Source organism: Pteropus vampyrus, unplaced genomic scaffold (genome assembly GCF_000151845.1).
Source record: "Pteropus vampyrus isolate Shadow unplaced genomic scaffold, Pvam_2.0 Scaffold35, whole genome shotgun sequence".
Lineage (NCBI taxonomy): Eukaryota > Metazoa > Chordata > Mammalia > Chiroptera > Pteropodidae > Pteropus > Pteropus vampyrus.
In genome coordinates, this window is record NW_011888816.1 from 5142040 (window position 1) to 5158110 (window position 16071).

The 16071-nt window shown below is 35.1% G+C and overlaps 1 protein-coding gene across 2 annotated transcripts in view; it reads right to left on the bottom strand.

Annotated features, from left to right (window-relative positions):
- NR2C2 (nuclear receptor subfamily 2 group C member 2) overlaps positions 1–16071 on the bottom strand; it is an 85497-nt gene that overhangs the window by 62951 nt on the left and 6475 nt on the right. The window contains exon 1 of one of the 2 annotated variants that reach the window (XM_023529075.1): positions 8215–8270. The exons of the other annotated variant lie outside the window; for it this stretch is intronic. Within the exon in view, the coding sequence (XP_023384843.1) occupies positions 8215–8262 (48 nt within the window). The 5' untranslated portion in view covers positions 8263–8270. Of the gene's footprint in view, positions 1–8214; positions 8271–16071 lie in introns of those variants that run through there. 2 annotated transcript variants of the gene reach the window in all.

Consider the following 16071-nt stretch of genomic DNA (forward strand, 5'->3'; position numbering starts at 1 on the left):
AGTTTTTATATTCTGTTATACAAAGCATAAGAAATGGCAATTTGAAGTTACAGTCATGCATTTAATGTGCCTTGAACATTTTAAATTACTTCTGTTTCCATGTTGTTTTAGTAGAATTATTTCCTAAAGAAAACTACTCCTTGATTTGGGCTCTCCTTGTCAGAATTGGGTACATTCCCATTACATCCTTGGGTGGTGCTAGTCCAGTTTTCCTAGTAATATTATTAATGTGCTGTGGAAGACTGCATTTTGAGTATGCATATGATATTAAATTGTGAATTGGTGGCACTTATGATGCAACAGCTTATCAGCATTTGAAGATACTGGTACTTGATTTCGCCTGAAGGAAAATTTGCTCCAAATCTTAGACTGGAATAACTTCAGAAAAGAATCACAATTACACGGCTTTTAAGATATTTGGTACATGTGTTAAGAATTGTATGCAAATTGAAAAATGTCTGTTACTGATTCTCAAAACAACCAATAAAATTTCAATTATGAAAGAAAAAAGTTGCTATAAAGGAGAAAAAAGTTCCTAAAATTAAAAATGTTAGCAAAAACAAAAGGTTGAAGAAACAGCAGCGGCTGCAGCAGCAACAAGAGCTGGGCGCTTACTATTTGCCGCAATGTATTACTTGCTATAAGCCATGCTTTATATACATTAACTAATTCTCACAATAATCCTCTAAAATAATCACAATAATTAACTTTATTAAAACCAAAAACTTTTTTGTATCAAAAAAGGTGAAAAAGCAAGCCACAGGATGGGAAGAAATATCTATAAATCATATATTTGATGAGAGTTTAATGTCCAGAATATATAAAGAACTCCTATTAACAACACAATTAAAAAATAGGCAAAGGACCTGAATAAAGATCTCTAAAGAAGATATACAAATAGTCGATAAGTGCATGAAAAGCTGCTCAACATCAGTAGTCTTTCGGGAAAAATAAAACAATGAGATACCATATCATATCCCTTAGGATGGCTAATTTATATATACCCAAACCAGAAAAATAACAAGTGTTGGTGAGAATGTAGAGAAATTAGAACTCTTGTACCAGAAATTAACCCTGGCAGGAATGTGTAAAATGGGGCAGCGGTTGTGGAAAAACAGTACGGTGGCTCCTCAAAAAATTAAACACAAAATTATCATATGATCCAACAATTCTACTTCTGGGTATATACACAAAAGAATTTAAAGAATGGATTTTAGGAGGTATTTGTACACCCATGTTCATGGCAGCATTATACACAGTAGTTGAGGTGGAAGCAACCCAGGTGTCCAAGGATGGATAAACTAACAAAATGTGGTATATACATACAATAGAATATTTTTCAGCCTTAAAAAGGAAGAAAATTCTGATATATGCTACAATGTGGATGAACCTCGAAGACATTATGCTAAGTGAAGTATACCTGTCACAAAAAGATATAATATATGATTCCACTTAATATAAAGGACCTAGAGCAGTCAAATCCATAGAAAAAGAATGGTGGTTGCAAAGGGCGCGGGGCAGGGGGAGGGGGAGAGGGAATGGGAGTGTTTAAAGGGTACAGAGTTTCACTTTGGAAAGATGAAAAAGTTCTGGAGATGGATGGTGGTAGTGGTTGTAGAATAATGTGAATGTACTTAATGCCACAGAACTGTACACTTAAAAATGGTTATAATGATAAATCTCATATTTTACCACAATTAAAAAAAACCTTCCCTCCTAAAAAAAAGATGTCTTATACTGACTTTAAAAAAAACAATCAGGATAAGGATATTTTTGGAAATAAAAAGTTAAATACCAGAAGAAATCAAATTTAGAGAGGGAGACTTGGGGATAATAAAAGGGTAGGGAATGTTTCAGGAGCTTGCCGTTTTCTGTTTCAAGGCAAACATATTACTGGGCAACTTTTAAACCTATATGTATTACTTTGACAAGAAAATGAAATCTTAACCAGTTTGTGAGAGGGCAGAACAACAAAATTTAATGTACTATGCTGATCTTTCCAAGACATTGGAAACCTGAAACCTGAGCAATGACTTTGTTTTCTCCCACTTCAGGATGTAGCCTTGCTAATATTGTTTTTGTTCAGAAACTGGGAAAGCCCTATGTTTTTAAATATTCCCTTACCTGAAGTGTTAAGTTTTCTGCAATGGTAATGCAAGCCCTGATGATAAAAGGTAATGGAGTCATAAGAATCAGGCTGTTTTCTCAGTGGTGACAGGATCTTCTTGTTCAAAGAGCAGCTGATGACTTACACAGCCTGGGCATATGGAAATATCTTGCCAAGATACATAAAGCCACCTTCCATTGTGTAAACATAAAAGCAACTGACAAGTTTTCCAATGTTATACTTATAGTATGCCAACGAGTAGTCTCTTTCCAACAAGTTAACTCCTAAATTTCTCCAGACTCAAAACATTTTAGAGTTGAAAAGTGTCTTTACTTCATTTGGGAAATGACAAAGAAACACAAAGAGATTATGTGTGTGTCTTTTAAATTTCCACTTAGGGAAATCTTAAATGTTTAAATAATACTGAAGCCCTTTAGAAGCAAAATCTTAAATGTTTAAAAAATACTGAAGCCCTTTAAAAGCAAAACTAATGTTACTGTTAGATATAATCAATCTTCCACTTCTTCAGTTACCAATTTTCAATTATCAACTCTCTTTTTTAAAAATTAACATATTGTTCTTTATCAAGTTTCACAGTCAATTCCACAGCACACAGGTTTAGCAGAAGCTTGGATTTAGCTATGCTTCTGATCCTCTGGGACTATTGGAAGATTAATAGGTTTGTTTAATTTTTTTAACTAAAAGTGTTATTGACTCTTAAAAAGTGTTAGAATTAAAATTTGAAAAACGAAGGTATAAAGACAATTGTCTATAACCCAGAAAATAATACTATTAGCATTCAGTATATTTTTTTAAAATGAACCTACTGTGTAGTAGTAGTTAAGAGCCTGGGCTCTTAAGTCAATTCAGATACAGGTTTGAAACCGTCAAGTGTCTACCTTTCCATTTCTTCTTATTTAAAGTGGGTAAAATAATAATGCTTTTATTATAGTTAATGGAAATATTAAATGAGATGAGCTTAGCATATCTGGCACAACTGTATTATGTAGTACATGGCATATAGCTATAGATATTAGATAAAAATACCTTACAAAATTAGAATCAAGCTGTATATACTGTTGTTTTTTAATGTGTAGTTTATTGTACATGTAATCATGCATTACTGTTTTTGAAAGTATGTAATTCTAATTAAAAAGTGGAAGTTGTCAAAAATCCCTTTAGTTTTTTAAAAATTTATTTTTGTTCTTTTATTTTGGAATATACTTCCCAATTTTGGAAGTGGCATCTAGTTGTTGTTATTACTGCTTTTAAAAAAGTTTTATTGAGATATAATTCACCTACCATATAATCTACTCACTGAAAATGACATAATTCAGTGGTTTCTAGTATATTTACAGATATACGCAACCAACCCCACAGTTAATTTCATCACCTCAAAAAGAAACCCTGTATCACTCCCAATATCCAGCCCTAAGCCACCATTAATTTACTTCCTATTTCTGTAGATTTCCTTGTCTGGACAGTTTATATAAATAGACAAATATAATACATGGTCTTTTGTGACTAGCTTTTTTCATTTAGTATAACACTGGCAAAGTTCATCCATGCTGTAGCATGTGTCAGTACTTAAATCTTTTTTATGGCTGAATAATATTCTGTTGTATGGTTACACTACATTTTGTTATCCATTTATCAGTTGATGGACATTTGGCTGTTTCTACCTTCTGGCTATTTTGAATGATGCTGCTAAAAACATTCATGCACAAGTTTTTGTGTGGACATATGTTTTCATTTCTTTTGGTTATACACGTAAGAATGGAATTGCTGGGTCATATGGTAACTCTATTTTAACTTTCTGAGAAACTGTAAGACTGTTTTCCAAAGTGGCTGGACCATTTTACATCTCGCCAGCATTGTAGGAAGTTTCTAATTTCTCCACTTCCTTACCAACACTTGTTATCTGACTTTTTATTTCTAGCCTTTCTAGTGGATGTGAAATGGTATCTCATTGTGGTTTTGATTAGAGTAGAAATTAATAAAATAGAGAATATAAAAAAATAGAGAACAATCAATGAAATTGAAAGGTGGTTCTCTGAAAAGATCAAACTGGCAAACGTTTAGGGAGAATATATTTATAAATAATGCCTCTGATTAGGGCCTAATTTCCAAAATACATAAAGAACTCATACAACTCAATAGCAAAAACACAAACAATCCAATTAAAAAATGGGCAGAGGACCTGAACAGACACTTCTCCCAAGAAGACATACAAATGGCCAACAGAGATATGAAAAGATGCTCAACTTCACTAGCTATTAGGGAAATGCAAATCAAAACCACAATGAGATACCGTCTCACACCTGTTAGAATGGCTATTATCAACAAGACAAATAGTAAGTATTGGAGAGGTTGTGGGAAAAAAGGAACCCTCATACACTGCTGGTGGAAATGTAAATTGGTACAACCACTATGGAAAACATATGAAGTTCCTCAAAAAACTAAGAATAGAATTATCATTTGACCCAGCAATCTTTCTTTTGGATATTTATCCAAAAAATCCTGAAAACATTTATCTGCAAAGATATGTGCATCGTGATGTTCATAGCAGCACTATTCAGTGGACAAGACAAAACAACTGAAGGGTCTATTGACAGATGACTGCATCAAGAAAATGTGGTACATATATACAATGGAATATTACTCAGCCATAAGAAAAGATGAAATACTGCCATGTGTAACAACATGGGTGGATCTTGAGATTATCATGCTGATCAAAATAAGTCAGACAGAAAAAGTTGAGAACCATATGATTTCACTCATATGTGGGATATAAAACTGAAAGCAACAAATGAACAAGACAAACAGAGAGTCATGGACACGGACAACAATTTAGTGGTTACCAGAGGGAGATGGGTAAGGCGGGGAAAGTAGGTAAGGGTGAAGGGGGTCAAATATATGGTAATAGAAAGATTTAACGTTGAGTAGTAAACACACAATGCAATATACATATGACGTATTGCTGAATTGTACACTTAGAACCTATTTGATTTTATTAACCAATGTCACTCCAATCATTTTAATTAAAAATTTTTTTAAAAAATTGCAAACGTTTAGCTAGACTGACCAAAAAAGATTCAAATTACTAGAATCAGAAGTAAATGAGAAGTTGCAACTGACCTTACAGAAATAAAAAGCCTTATAAATAAATTCTGTAAACAACTGTATGCCAACAAATTAGATAACTTAGATGAAATGAACAAATTCTCAAAAAGACACAAATTACTAAAACTGACTCAAGAAGAACAGACAATATGCATAGACCTATAACAGGTGAAGAAATTGAATTAATAACCAAAAAAAAAAAAAAAAAAAAAAACTTACAAAGAAAAGCCCCAGCTGAGATAGTTTCACTGCTGAATTCTACCAGACATTTAAAAAAGGACACTCATTCTTTATAAACGATTCCAAAAAAACAGAGTGGTCATACAGTTTTCAAGTGACAGAATTTAAATCCAGGCAATCTGGCTCCAGAGTCTACACTCTTGACCACTATATTAAGCTATCTCTCTGAGTAACTGAATAAATTTGAACGCATTATAGGACATCAAGCTGTTACTCTGTATCATCTAACTTTTGTAGTTTACCTTGGTATTTGTGATTTACCTGGTCTATATAGAAAAAGGTTGATTTGGGGACTCCAGAGAAAATCATTTATGTAACTGATAAGGTTGCTGTATTTCATTCATGGAACAAAAAAGCATGGCACCTACTAAAGCTCTTTATAAGTTTTTATTTCAATGATTTCTCACAATAACTCCATGAGATAGGTACTTTATTACTTCCATTTTCTAGATGAGAAAACTGAGGCCCCAAGGCAGTCATCCAGATAGAAAATGGCAGGGCCTAGATTTAAACCACAAACTGTCTGAACCCTATAGAACCACCTTTCCACTAGAGAGAGCCACCTCTCTTGTGAGGCTAGTCAGTCTCATGCTTGACCCCTGTGACAGAGAGCTCCTGGCAAGCAGATGCCCAGTCCTATTATTCACCTGTGTGCCCTCTCTGGCTGATGGGCAAGTAAGGGGAATGCTCCTTCATTATCTACTGATTGAATAAACAGCTATCCAAAACTGATGGTTAATAACCTCTCAATTTAGATACTTTATTCCTACTCAATTACCATTTAGTACGTCTCCTGACTACATCATATTCTCTTGTGGTTTAATTTCACGTTGTCTTATACAGTAATATGCTGTACAGGCTTGTACTCTAGAAGCAATGGACTAAAGCATGCAGCATAGGTGTGCACATAATAGGCTGTAACATCTAGGTTTGTGTAAGTGTATACTCAATGATGTTTGCACAACAAAATCACCTAATGACACATTTTTCAGAACACATCCCTGTTAAGTGGCACATTGCTGTAGTTATAATATGTAGTTTACACATACTTATCCCTCAAAATAAAAGCAAGGAAACACAGGGATTTTAAATAGGAAGATTGCTTTTACACTCCAAATTAAGAATGCCTTCTTTTATTTTGGAAATATCCTAAAACTACACTTTCAGCCATACGAAACAATAGTTGCACTAAGCTAAATACTATATGAAATTCCATTTCCTCGAGGAAATAAGGTACCTGACAGAAAATTTTAGCTAGAACATTTTCTGAATACATACACAAAATACAGTAACCTTTAAGTTACTATAGGTTAGCACTACAGATGGCTAAACTAAACTCTTCCCCTAAGGAATTAAAGACCACTTTAGGGCAGTGATCCATATGCTAGTCTCTGAATCAGCCTCAACTGGAAACTCTATTAAATGCGGAATAACCCTAAATATTTTGGGGGGAAAAAACACAATAATTTTCAAGGTAATTATTCCTATCAGAAACTAAAGCAACAAATAACCACAAACATTTTAAAAGCTCTGATAGCCCTTTCAAAAATATAATATTAAAAAATGTGTGAAATCCATTTGTGTTCATTTTCAGTTAATATTAATCATTACTTGCTGGGGGAAAGGGATGATTAGTTATACTGTTGCCTTAAAGTTAATGGTTGATCTAGAATCTGAAAAATATGCTTACCACTTTTACTGGTTTAAACTGGCATGTGTGTACTTAGTTTTTATTTGTTAAATTCCTTTCTTTATATGTCTGTTCTTTGGTAAATTTACGTCTTTGCCCTAAAATATCAGTACTGGCTCAAAAATGCAAATCTGAATCCTTCTAATGGCTCCTGGTTGCATGGTTTATTAGAGTAGCTGTGGAAGAAGTGCACCAGAACTGGGTTAGTGTGCCCTTGGCCAACCAACTGCTTGTCTTTGGGCCTTGGTTTCCTCCCTTATAAAATGGGAAAAATAATCATATCAACCTTAAAAGATTGTTGTGAGGACTGAAGACCTTGAGCAGGACCTGGTAAAGAGTGAGAAGATCTGGCCCTACTTCCCTCCTTTACACCTCAAGTTGCCTGAACATACCAAGCTATTTCATGTCTCTATCCTGTCTTTACATAGGTTTCTGACTTAAAATGACCTCTCCTGCCACAAAGTTCCCCAATCCTACTTCCTTGGATCTGTCTGACAAATGCTTACCCGTTATTCAAGATCCACCTCCAGGATCACATTCTTCACAGAGGAATATTTCTTACCCTGTTTTCTAGTTATTCCTTAATCAGGCTCCAAGAATGCTAAAGGAAGGACCAATGGTTCATTCACATATATTTCTCAGCACTTAGAAAAATTCCTAGTACATGGTAGATAGTCAATAATGACTGCAGAATGCACAGAATTGGGTTTTCCACCACACCACAGCATCAACGAAGTATCAAATGTGGAATAAACTAAGACAGAGCCTTGGTTAACACTATACCCACAGTTAGATAAGCATCAGATTCTTTTAGATTTTGGTTCAAGGTGAATTTTTTTAAAGTCACCTTATTGTACGCAGCTAGGCCATGTAAAACACTGGTAGGAGTTAATGTTCTTGTCATTTTCATTTTTTCTTCCATGGCAGCATCCTGCTTTGGATTTAGATTATATGCTAACTTCCCTGGGCCTGTTTCCAAACAATAGAGTACAGTGATGTACTTTTCCTTTCAAATGCAAGGGTACCAGCTATTGTGCTAGCCCCTGTCACTCACCTCAGCCACCTGCTGGGTCCCCACTCTGTGCTGAACCAGCCCCTCCATATTTGTAGCCATGGTGAAGCAAGATCATTAGAGAATCTGTTTGGAAAGATGCAGCGACTGCTATCAGGTGGGGAGAAACCAGGCTACTTGAAAAATATCAACAATAAAAATTCATCTTTGGTACTGTCTTGTGCAGTTTTTGCCCTCTCTAGAGATAAAAGATAGAGCTAGCAGGCTAAGCCTATCTAGATATGCTGCACCAGCTTCTTCATTTAAAGGTACAAAAATTAATTAGTACAAATATTTCAATTTGGAAACAAGACTTCCCCTGGTAAATACAAAGATGAATTTGGAACTTTAATTATCAGGTCTCTTGGGTTTTAACAGCTTGGTTCTCCTTTCAGGAAGGTGGGAATCACACCTTTTTGGATAGCTCCCTGTCACAGTATGCTGAATAGGAAGGTGGCTATCTGAGAAAGATGTGAGATCAACTCCAGATACACAGCACTAGATTGCTATCATCAACTATACTCCTGTTACTAGTGGCAATATGAGAAGCGTAACCCTACCAAGGTGCTAACATACTTCACTCATTGGTTGAAAGGCGAATACTATCACTAAGAAAGAAAGAAAAGAAAGGGACTGCATTACCAAAGTGGGCTAAGAGTACAGGACACATAAATTTATCAATTTATATTTTTAAGTCCTCATTAAATTAGAAAATCAGATAATTCAGCTTCCTATTAATAGAAAAAATAGTGCCATCATTTGTAAAAATTGAAGAAAATCATCTAAAGAGCAAAAAAGTGTGCTAACCTCCTGGGTCAGGATCACTTGGGTGCTAGCACTGTTGACGAAACAGACGCCTTTGGTCTCTTGAGGTCGTGAACATAGCTCCCCTGAATAGTTCCTAAATCTCTTCCATTAACTCTACCACAATGAATTCAGGATACAGGAATTCCACTTTGTACCTAATTCCTGGACAAACCAGAAAGACTTCTTTATTGACTGTACAAGTCCCATAGTTAATAGGAGAATAAAGCTCTACATAATTTATTTCCAGCATTTACATATAAAAACTATGTGGTTCTACCAAGATACACACAAATGCATACACAGTTCATTTGCCTAGCCCTTTATCAAACAAAAACTGGACTATTTTGCAATGCAATTTTACAAAACACTTTCCTGTAGTCCTTATCTAAAGTATTATACTTATAAACACTGAACTCTATGAATCTTTTTTACTCTGATAACTTTCTATATTATTCTATTCACTATTAGATAGTCCCTTCTATGATCATAATCCTCCTTCAAATTATTTTATTGCCAAAATGGTAATGAGAGAGAAATGGGTGCAGGAAAACATGACTAAGAAATGTAAAACACCTGGCCCCCTTTAAGGTGTCACAATACTGTAAGAGCAGGTACTGCACCAACTACTACAATGATACCAGGTCACAAATATCAGTGATTTATCTTCACACAAGACAAGGTCTGAAACTGTGGAGATGGTTTCTTTTAATGAGTAGTTAAGACTTTTAACTTTTACTTGTTTACTCTTTGCCGTTGTTGTTTCTAGAAGAAAAAGCATGAACACTCTGGTGTTTTCCCCTAGTTAGTCCGGTTCCAACTTACAGAAAGAGGGAAAAAGCACAGGTACCAAAAAAGTCAATTGACTGTGGTTAAAAATACAATTATTACATGTGAAAAGTCTAGAATTCTATTTTTTTCCCTCAGAACAGTAAGAGCTCTCTAGTAAATAAAATGGATAAAGATAGCTAATAGGTATTATATATTAATGAAATCCAAACACACAGCTGCAACTATTAATTTTATCATTTTAGGTGTTAATAGCACTCTGTTGCTGTTATTAATTGTAGTTTGATGCAAGAAATATATGAATTTGAATATCACAAAAATATCATTAGGAAAATATTGAGTAGTTATAGAAATAAGAGTACTAGAAAGGCATTATCTTTCTATTGAGTTTCCTTAAAAGAGGTAGCTTGATCCTTAAGTTCTGAGTTGAAGTATATTTATACTTGGCTGTCTATCTGATAGAGACAACTCAGTAACTCAGAAAACTGTAATGACTCACTTTAACTCTAAATTTGCATAACAATCAATCCCAGATAGGGCTAGGGGGGCGGGCTCCAAGATATTGCTAATGACCAGTGATTATAGATACTAGGTCAAAGAGAAGTAGCAGTTAACCTGCTTAGCTTAGAAAAGCTAAATATCCTGCATATTAATTCTTTGTTGATTATATAAAATTATAAATATCTTTTCCTACTCGGTAGCACACGATTACTTTCTTTTGAAGAAGTTCTTAAATTTAATAAGACTGAACTTGTCAATATATTTTTTTATAGTTTATAGTTATGTATTATTTATGAAAATCCTCTCCTACCCCAGGGTCATAATTTTTATGTATTTTCTTATAAATGTTTAAGAGTTTTATCCTTCACATTTAAGTCCTCGCCCATCTGCAAATTGATTCTTGAGTTTAATTAGGAGAATGAATCCAATTAATTTTCTTCCTGTATGAATAATCAATTTTCTAGCATCATTTTTAAATCTATCCTTTTCTCCACTAATCTGCAACACCACCTCTGCCATATCTCAGGCTTCCCTGTATGTGTGGATATAATCCTAGGTTCTCTATTTTATTTCACTACTGTTCTACTTATCTTTCTCCAGGCCACTACTATCTTATTAATGCAGCTTTGTAGTAAATCTTGCTGTTAGGGCAAATGTGCCCCATCGTGCTCATTTTTACACACCAACTTCCAGGACCATCTCAAACAGTCAAGACCCAGAGCAGCAACCTTTCTTTATACACTTGAATTCTTAGAATTCTTGATCTCACTGTTGGTTTTCTGCCTCCAAAGCAGCTTTAGGCATCAACAGCAGCTTTGGGAACTGCTTAAAAATGAGCAAGGAGGAATGTGCACCTTCTGGAAAAATAAGCAGAGACAAAAAGTGAGAGTAAAAGTGTGAGAGAGAAACTGAAAAAGAAACTATGGAAAGCATGTGCTTTCAATATTAAATCCAGTGACAGCAGATAAGTGAGAGTAATTTCAAAAAAACATTTTCCATTTCATCATTTTTGAAAATATGATGTCATAAATCATATCTTACCCTCATATATAAGTAAGACAGAGACTTCTTCTCCCAGGATATCACAACGTAAGAAGTGGAACAAAATCCTCAAGTGATGTCAAGAAGTGAGGGAAAACATTTAACTCAGTACATAAGGAAAAAAATAAAGATAACGTCAGGAGGTAAGACTCTGACCTGAGAGTTTCTCTTACTGCTACCACAGCCTAGGTGGATCCAGAGACAGAAAGATCACATAGTAGGAAGGAAAGGTAGAACGCTTTGGAAAGAGTATTGGGTCTTCCCCTAGAATAAGCTCCAGGCAACAGTGTGTTGTGTCCACGTGTAGTTTGAAAAACCACAGTCACTAGCATAATATAATTTTGCCTTTGAAGTCTGAAAAAAAGAAGCTAAGAACCTTTTTTTTTTTTTTTTGATACTACAAATTAGACAAAGTACCTAAAAACAACCTTCTTGGCTAGTGGAGCTAAGCATGATGATACTGATAGTAACTACCACTTACTGAGTGGTTAATATATACCAGGCACTGTATTAGTAAGCACTATGGATAGAACACTAAGGTAGCTCTTGGTATAGAAATATGAGGTCTTCAAAGGCTGGTATTTGACTCACTCAGTTCCCTAACCTTCAAAAATTTCCCCCCACACGACAATGTTCCCAGGAGAGAACCTGATTAGTTGCCAAAAAAGCTATAAGACCAAGTATCTTAAATAAATGACAACAACAAGAGAACAAAAAAACCTGCTACAGAATATTTTCCTATGGTAGTTTTAAACTAATCATGTTTGACCACAACCAATCCTTTTTAAGCAACTGCTATAAAATAGTCAATTAACTGACTGCTGAGAATTACTAACAACAATAAAAAGAAGAAGAAAAAGAGGGGAAGGAGGAGAAAATCTTTGTCCTTGAAGAACTTTAGAATGAAACCAATAATAGCTATGCAATATAAATGTTACAATGTATCCCCAAAGGAAGCATCACCCTCTGCCTGTGGGAGCCAATGACAATTTTATAGGAGAGGACGTACTTAAACTGCATCTTGATGGAAGAATGGAAATTCAGTAAGCAAAGAGAGGAAGGATGGGGAGAGAGAGTTAAAAGCAGAGAACAGCTCATACAAACTGGCAGGTATGAAGGAGAATGCCACACTTGAGAAAGAGCAGGCAATCTGGTGGGAAACTGTTGGAGAGGTCGGGAAGGAAAGAGGCTGAGACTGCAGAAAACAGAGATCAAAGTTTTAGCAGAGAAATGAAGTGATCACATCTGGATCTTCAAAAAAAAAAAAAAAAAATCCTTTGGGGCAACGGCGTGGAGATAGAAAAGGAGACTGTACACAGGAAGCCAGTTAGAAAGTGGTGGTAACAAAGACTAGGGATAAAGGCAGAGTCTTAAACGTAATTTGAACTAGTAAGTTTTTCCTATTTAACACATGAATGAAAACAGGGCATAGTACATAAAAACTATATATACAGACTACAGAATGATGAAAGTAAAATTATTATTGCTTGGCCTTACGTGGTGGTAGATTTTATAACAAATTCTTTCAAATATAAGTAGATCAAAATCACTCTTTTAACAACAAAGAAGCAGAGAACACAATGGTGATTTTGAATCAACTCTTTTAGGCTCACAAAAAGTGTACAGCTGACAAAATTTTGCAACCAGAGTTTTAGTTAAGCAGAGCTACAGACTCCACTGCAGTGAAAACTGGGCTCCAACTACCAACACCTAAATCCTTGGTCAGTTTCCAGGACAGCTCAGCTGCACCCTTCACAGGGGCAGGCTTGGGAGCCAGGGTCTCAAATAACAACAAACAAGCCCTGGGACAAGGCAAGGCTGTCTTCACTGACAGGAAGAGGTAAGTCTGCCTTTCCCTTCAGAATCAACTGATTCATATCATCCCTATTTATGTATTATGTGGCCCATAATTATATAACATTAAAAAATTTGTCTTGATATTTTCTCATCCAAACCAATATACTGGGTTCTGAAGGTCTGGCACTGCTGATCTCTCTGATACTGAACTGCATGAAATTACTGTGAAGATTAGATCTTAAATAAGTATGTAAAGGGCTTAACACCGTGCCTGGTGTATAGTAGACATGCAATGCATGGTAGCTACTATTGGTACAAGGATACGGTGCCACTTTTACTTTTTTAAAGAAACTTGAAAGCAGTATCTCAAACTGTAAAATGTGTCTTGTATTTAGAAACAGGTCTCTCATTTTGACATGAGCCACATGAAATTTAACTATATTTATATGCATTATATGCTCAGACAACATTTGTAATTCATTCTGTTAAACTGTACAACTGGCAAAATGAAAGCTCTGAATTAGAATACATCTCAAATATTTAAAAATAAACCACTACCTAATAACTATTTGCAAAATACTACTGGGTACAGATCTTGATAGGTAAAAAGTAATCAATTTAAGTTTTGTTATGCTGTGATTGTCAGAAGTCTTTTTAAACTCATGGGAAACAAACAAACAAACAAACAAAAACAAAAACAAAAAAACCTGAAGAATCTAAATAGCCTGAAAGAAAATTTAAAAAAATTAGAAATACATACTTCAAGATGTGAAATCACAGATCAAGACTTGAAATAAGGAAATGGAAATCAAGTGGCAGATTTAATATAAATGTTCATCAACAGAAGAGAGGCTCACAGAGATGCCTGTAAGGTCGAGTTCAGATATATATTATGTCATCAGAAACCCTGCCACTACTTAGACTCAAGATTACTTTTGGGTCAGGTGATTTCTTGCCCTCCACAGGAAACTTATTACAAGTCTGGACTATAAGAAAGGGGTAGCAATGGTATGTGTGTGCTGGGGTTGGGGAAGTGGGGTGAGGAGTGAACAGTGGGAAAAAGTGGTTCTCACCTGCATGGAGGTTCTATGCTACCAGAACAGTGCTACAATTTTCTATGTGGAGACTTCCCCTAAAAAAAAAAATCATTGTACACTGTGGGTTATTTTACTTACCTTACCAAGGGCCAAAGTCATAACGGTGATAAGAACTTTCTTCATTTCTATTAGTGTGAGCCAGGGATAGATGAATGGAAGGAAAGCAGGACAGGTTTCCTGATAATCTACAATGTGTCTTATGTCAAACTAGGCATCACTTAATTCTTAACATACCTTCTGAGTAGGTATTATTAGCCCCACCAATACAAACAAAAAAAACTGAGACTAGGAAGTTTAATCAACTTGTTTCAAGTCGTCCAGCTAGTAAGAGGTGGACTTAGGATTCTAACTTAGACCTAACTCTAAAAACACCACATTCCCTCAGTATAACAGCACCTTTCAAAACAGTTTCCTAGAAAAAAGAGGAGGGAATTTTAAAAAGTGACAAGAGACTAGTAATTATCTAAGGGAACAAACTGCTTATTTCAATAAGCTAGATCACTTAATAATTCATTTGTATAACCACTAATGCCAAAATACAGCAGATACTTGAATAACATTGTTTCATTTAATGTTATTCTGTTATAATGTTGATGAGATGCCTTAGGAACTTAGCTCTCATTTATATCAATTAGCCTATGGCAAAATTAGTTTCATTATGTTTTGCTTAAAGTTGTAGAATCTATGGACAACATTAACTGAGGACTTAACTGTATGTGATTTATGTTTCATTACTGCTCACAGAAATTTCTGACCTAGCTCCACCCAGATAGCAACATAACAATTCTTCTGGAACTTGAGCATATTTTCCCCTTACAATTATACCTACATAATAATCACATTAATTAAAATAGTGAGGACAAAAAGACAACTGACTGATTGAGATAAGATATTTGCTAATGATACATCTGATAAGAGGTTAATATCCAAAATTCATAAAGAAGTCATACAACTCAACAACAAAAAAAAATCTTATTAAAAAATGCGCAGAAGACCCGAACAGATACTTCTCCAAAGAGGAAATACAGATGGCTAATAGACATATGAAAAGATGCTCAAGGTAGCTAACCATTAGATAAATGCAAATTAAAACCACAATGAGATATCACCTCACACCTGTTAGAATAGTTATCATCGCTAAATCAAAAAGCAACAAGTTTTGGCGAGGATGCAGAGAAAAGGGAGGAAGCCTCCCTCATACATTGTTGGTGCGACTGCAAATTGGTACAGCCGCTATGGAAAACAGTATGGAGGTTTCTCAAAAAATTAAAAATGGATATACCTTTTGACCCAGCAATTGTGCTTCTGGGTATTTATCCAAAGAAAACCAAAACAATAATTTGTAAAGAGCTATGCGCCCCAGTATTCATGGAAGCACAATTTACAATAGCTAAGATATGGAAGCAACTTAAATGCCCATCAACAGATGACTGGATAAAGAAATTATGGTTCATATACACAATGGAATATTACTCAGCCATTAAAAGAAAAATGAAATCTTACTATTTGCAATGACATCGATGGACCTAGAGGTTATTATGCTGAGTGAAATAAGTCAGACAGAGAAAGATAAATACCATAATTTCACTTATATGCGGAATCTAAGGAACAAAAAGAACAAACTAATCAAAAACAGGCTCACAAATATAGTGGACAATTTGGTGATGGACAAAAGGGTGGGTGGGGGGCTAGGAGAATGGGGTGAAGGGTTAAAGAAGTACAAATTAGTAGTTCGTAGATGTTCATGGGGATGGGGAGCACAGTTAGGGGATGCAGTTAGCATTAATATGTTAGCTAGGTAGAGGGCCAGGGGAGGGAGCGAGCAATATGG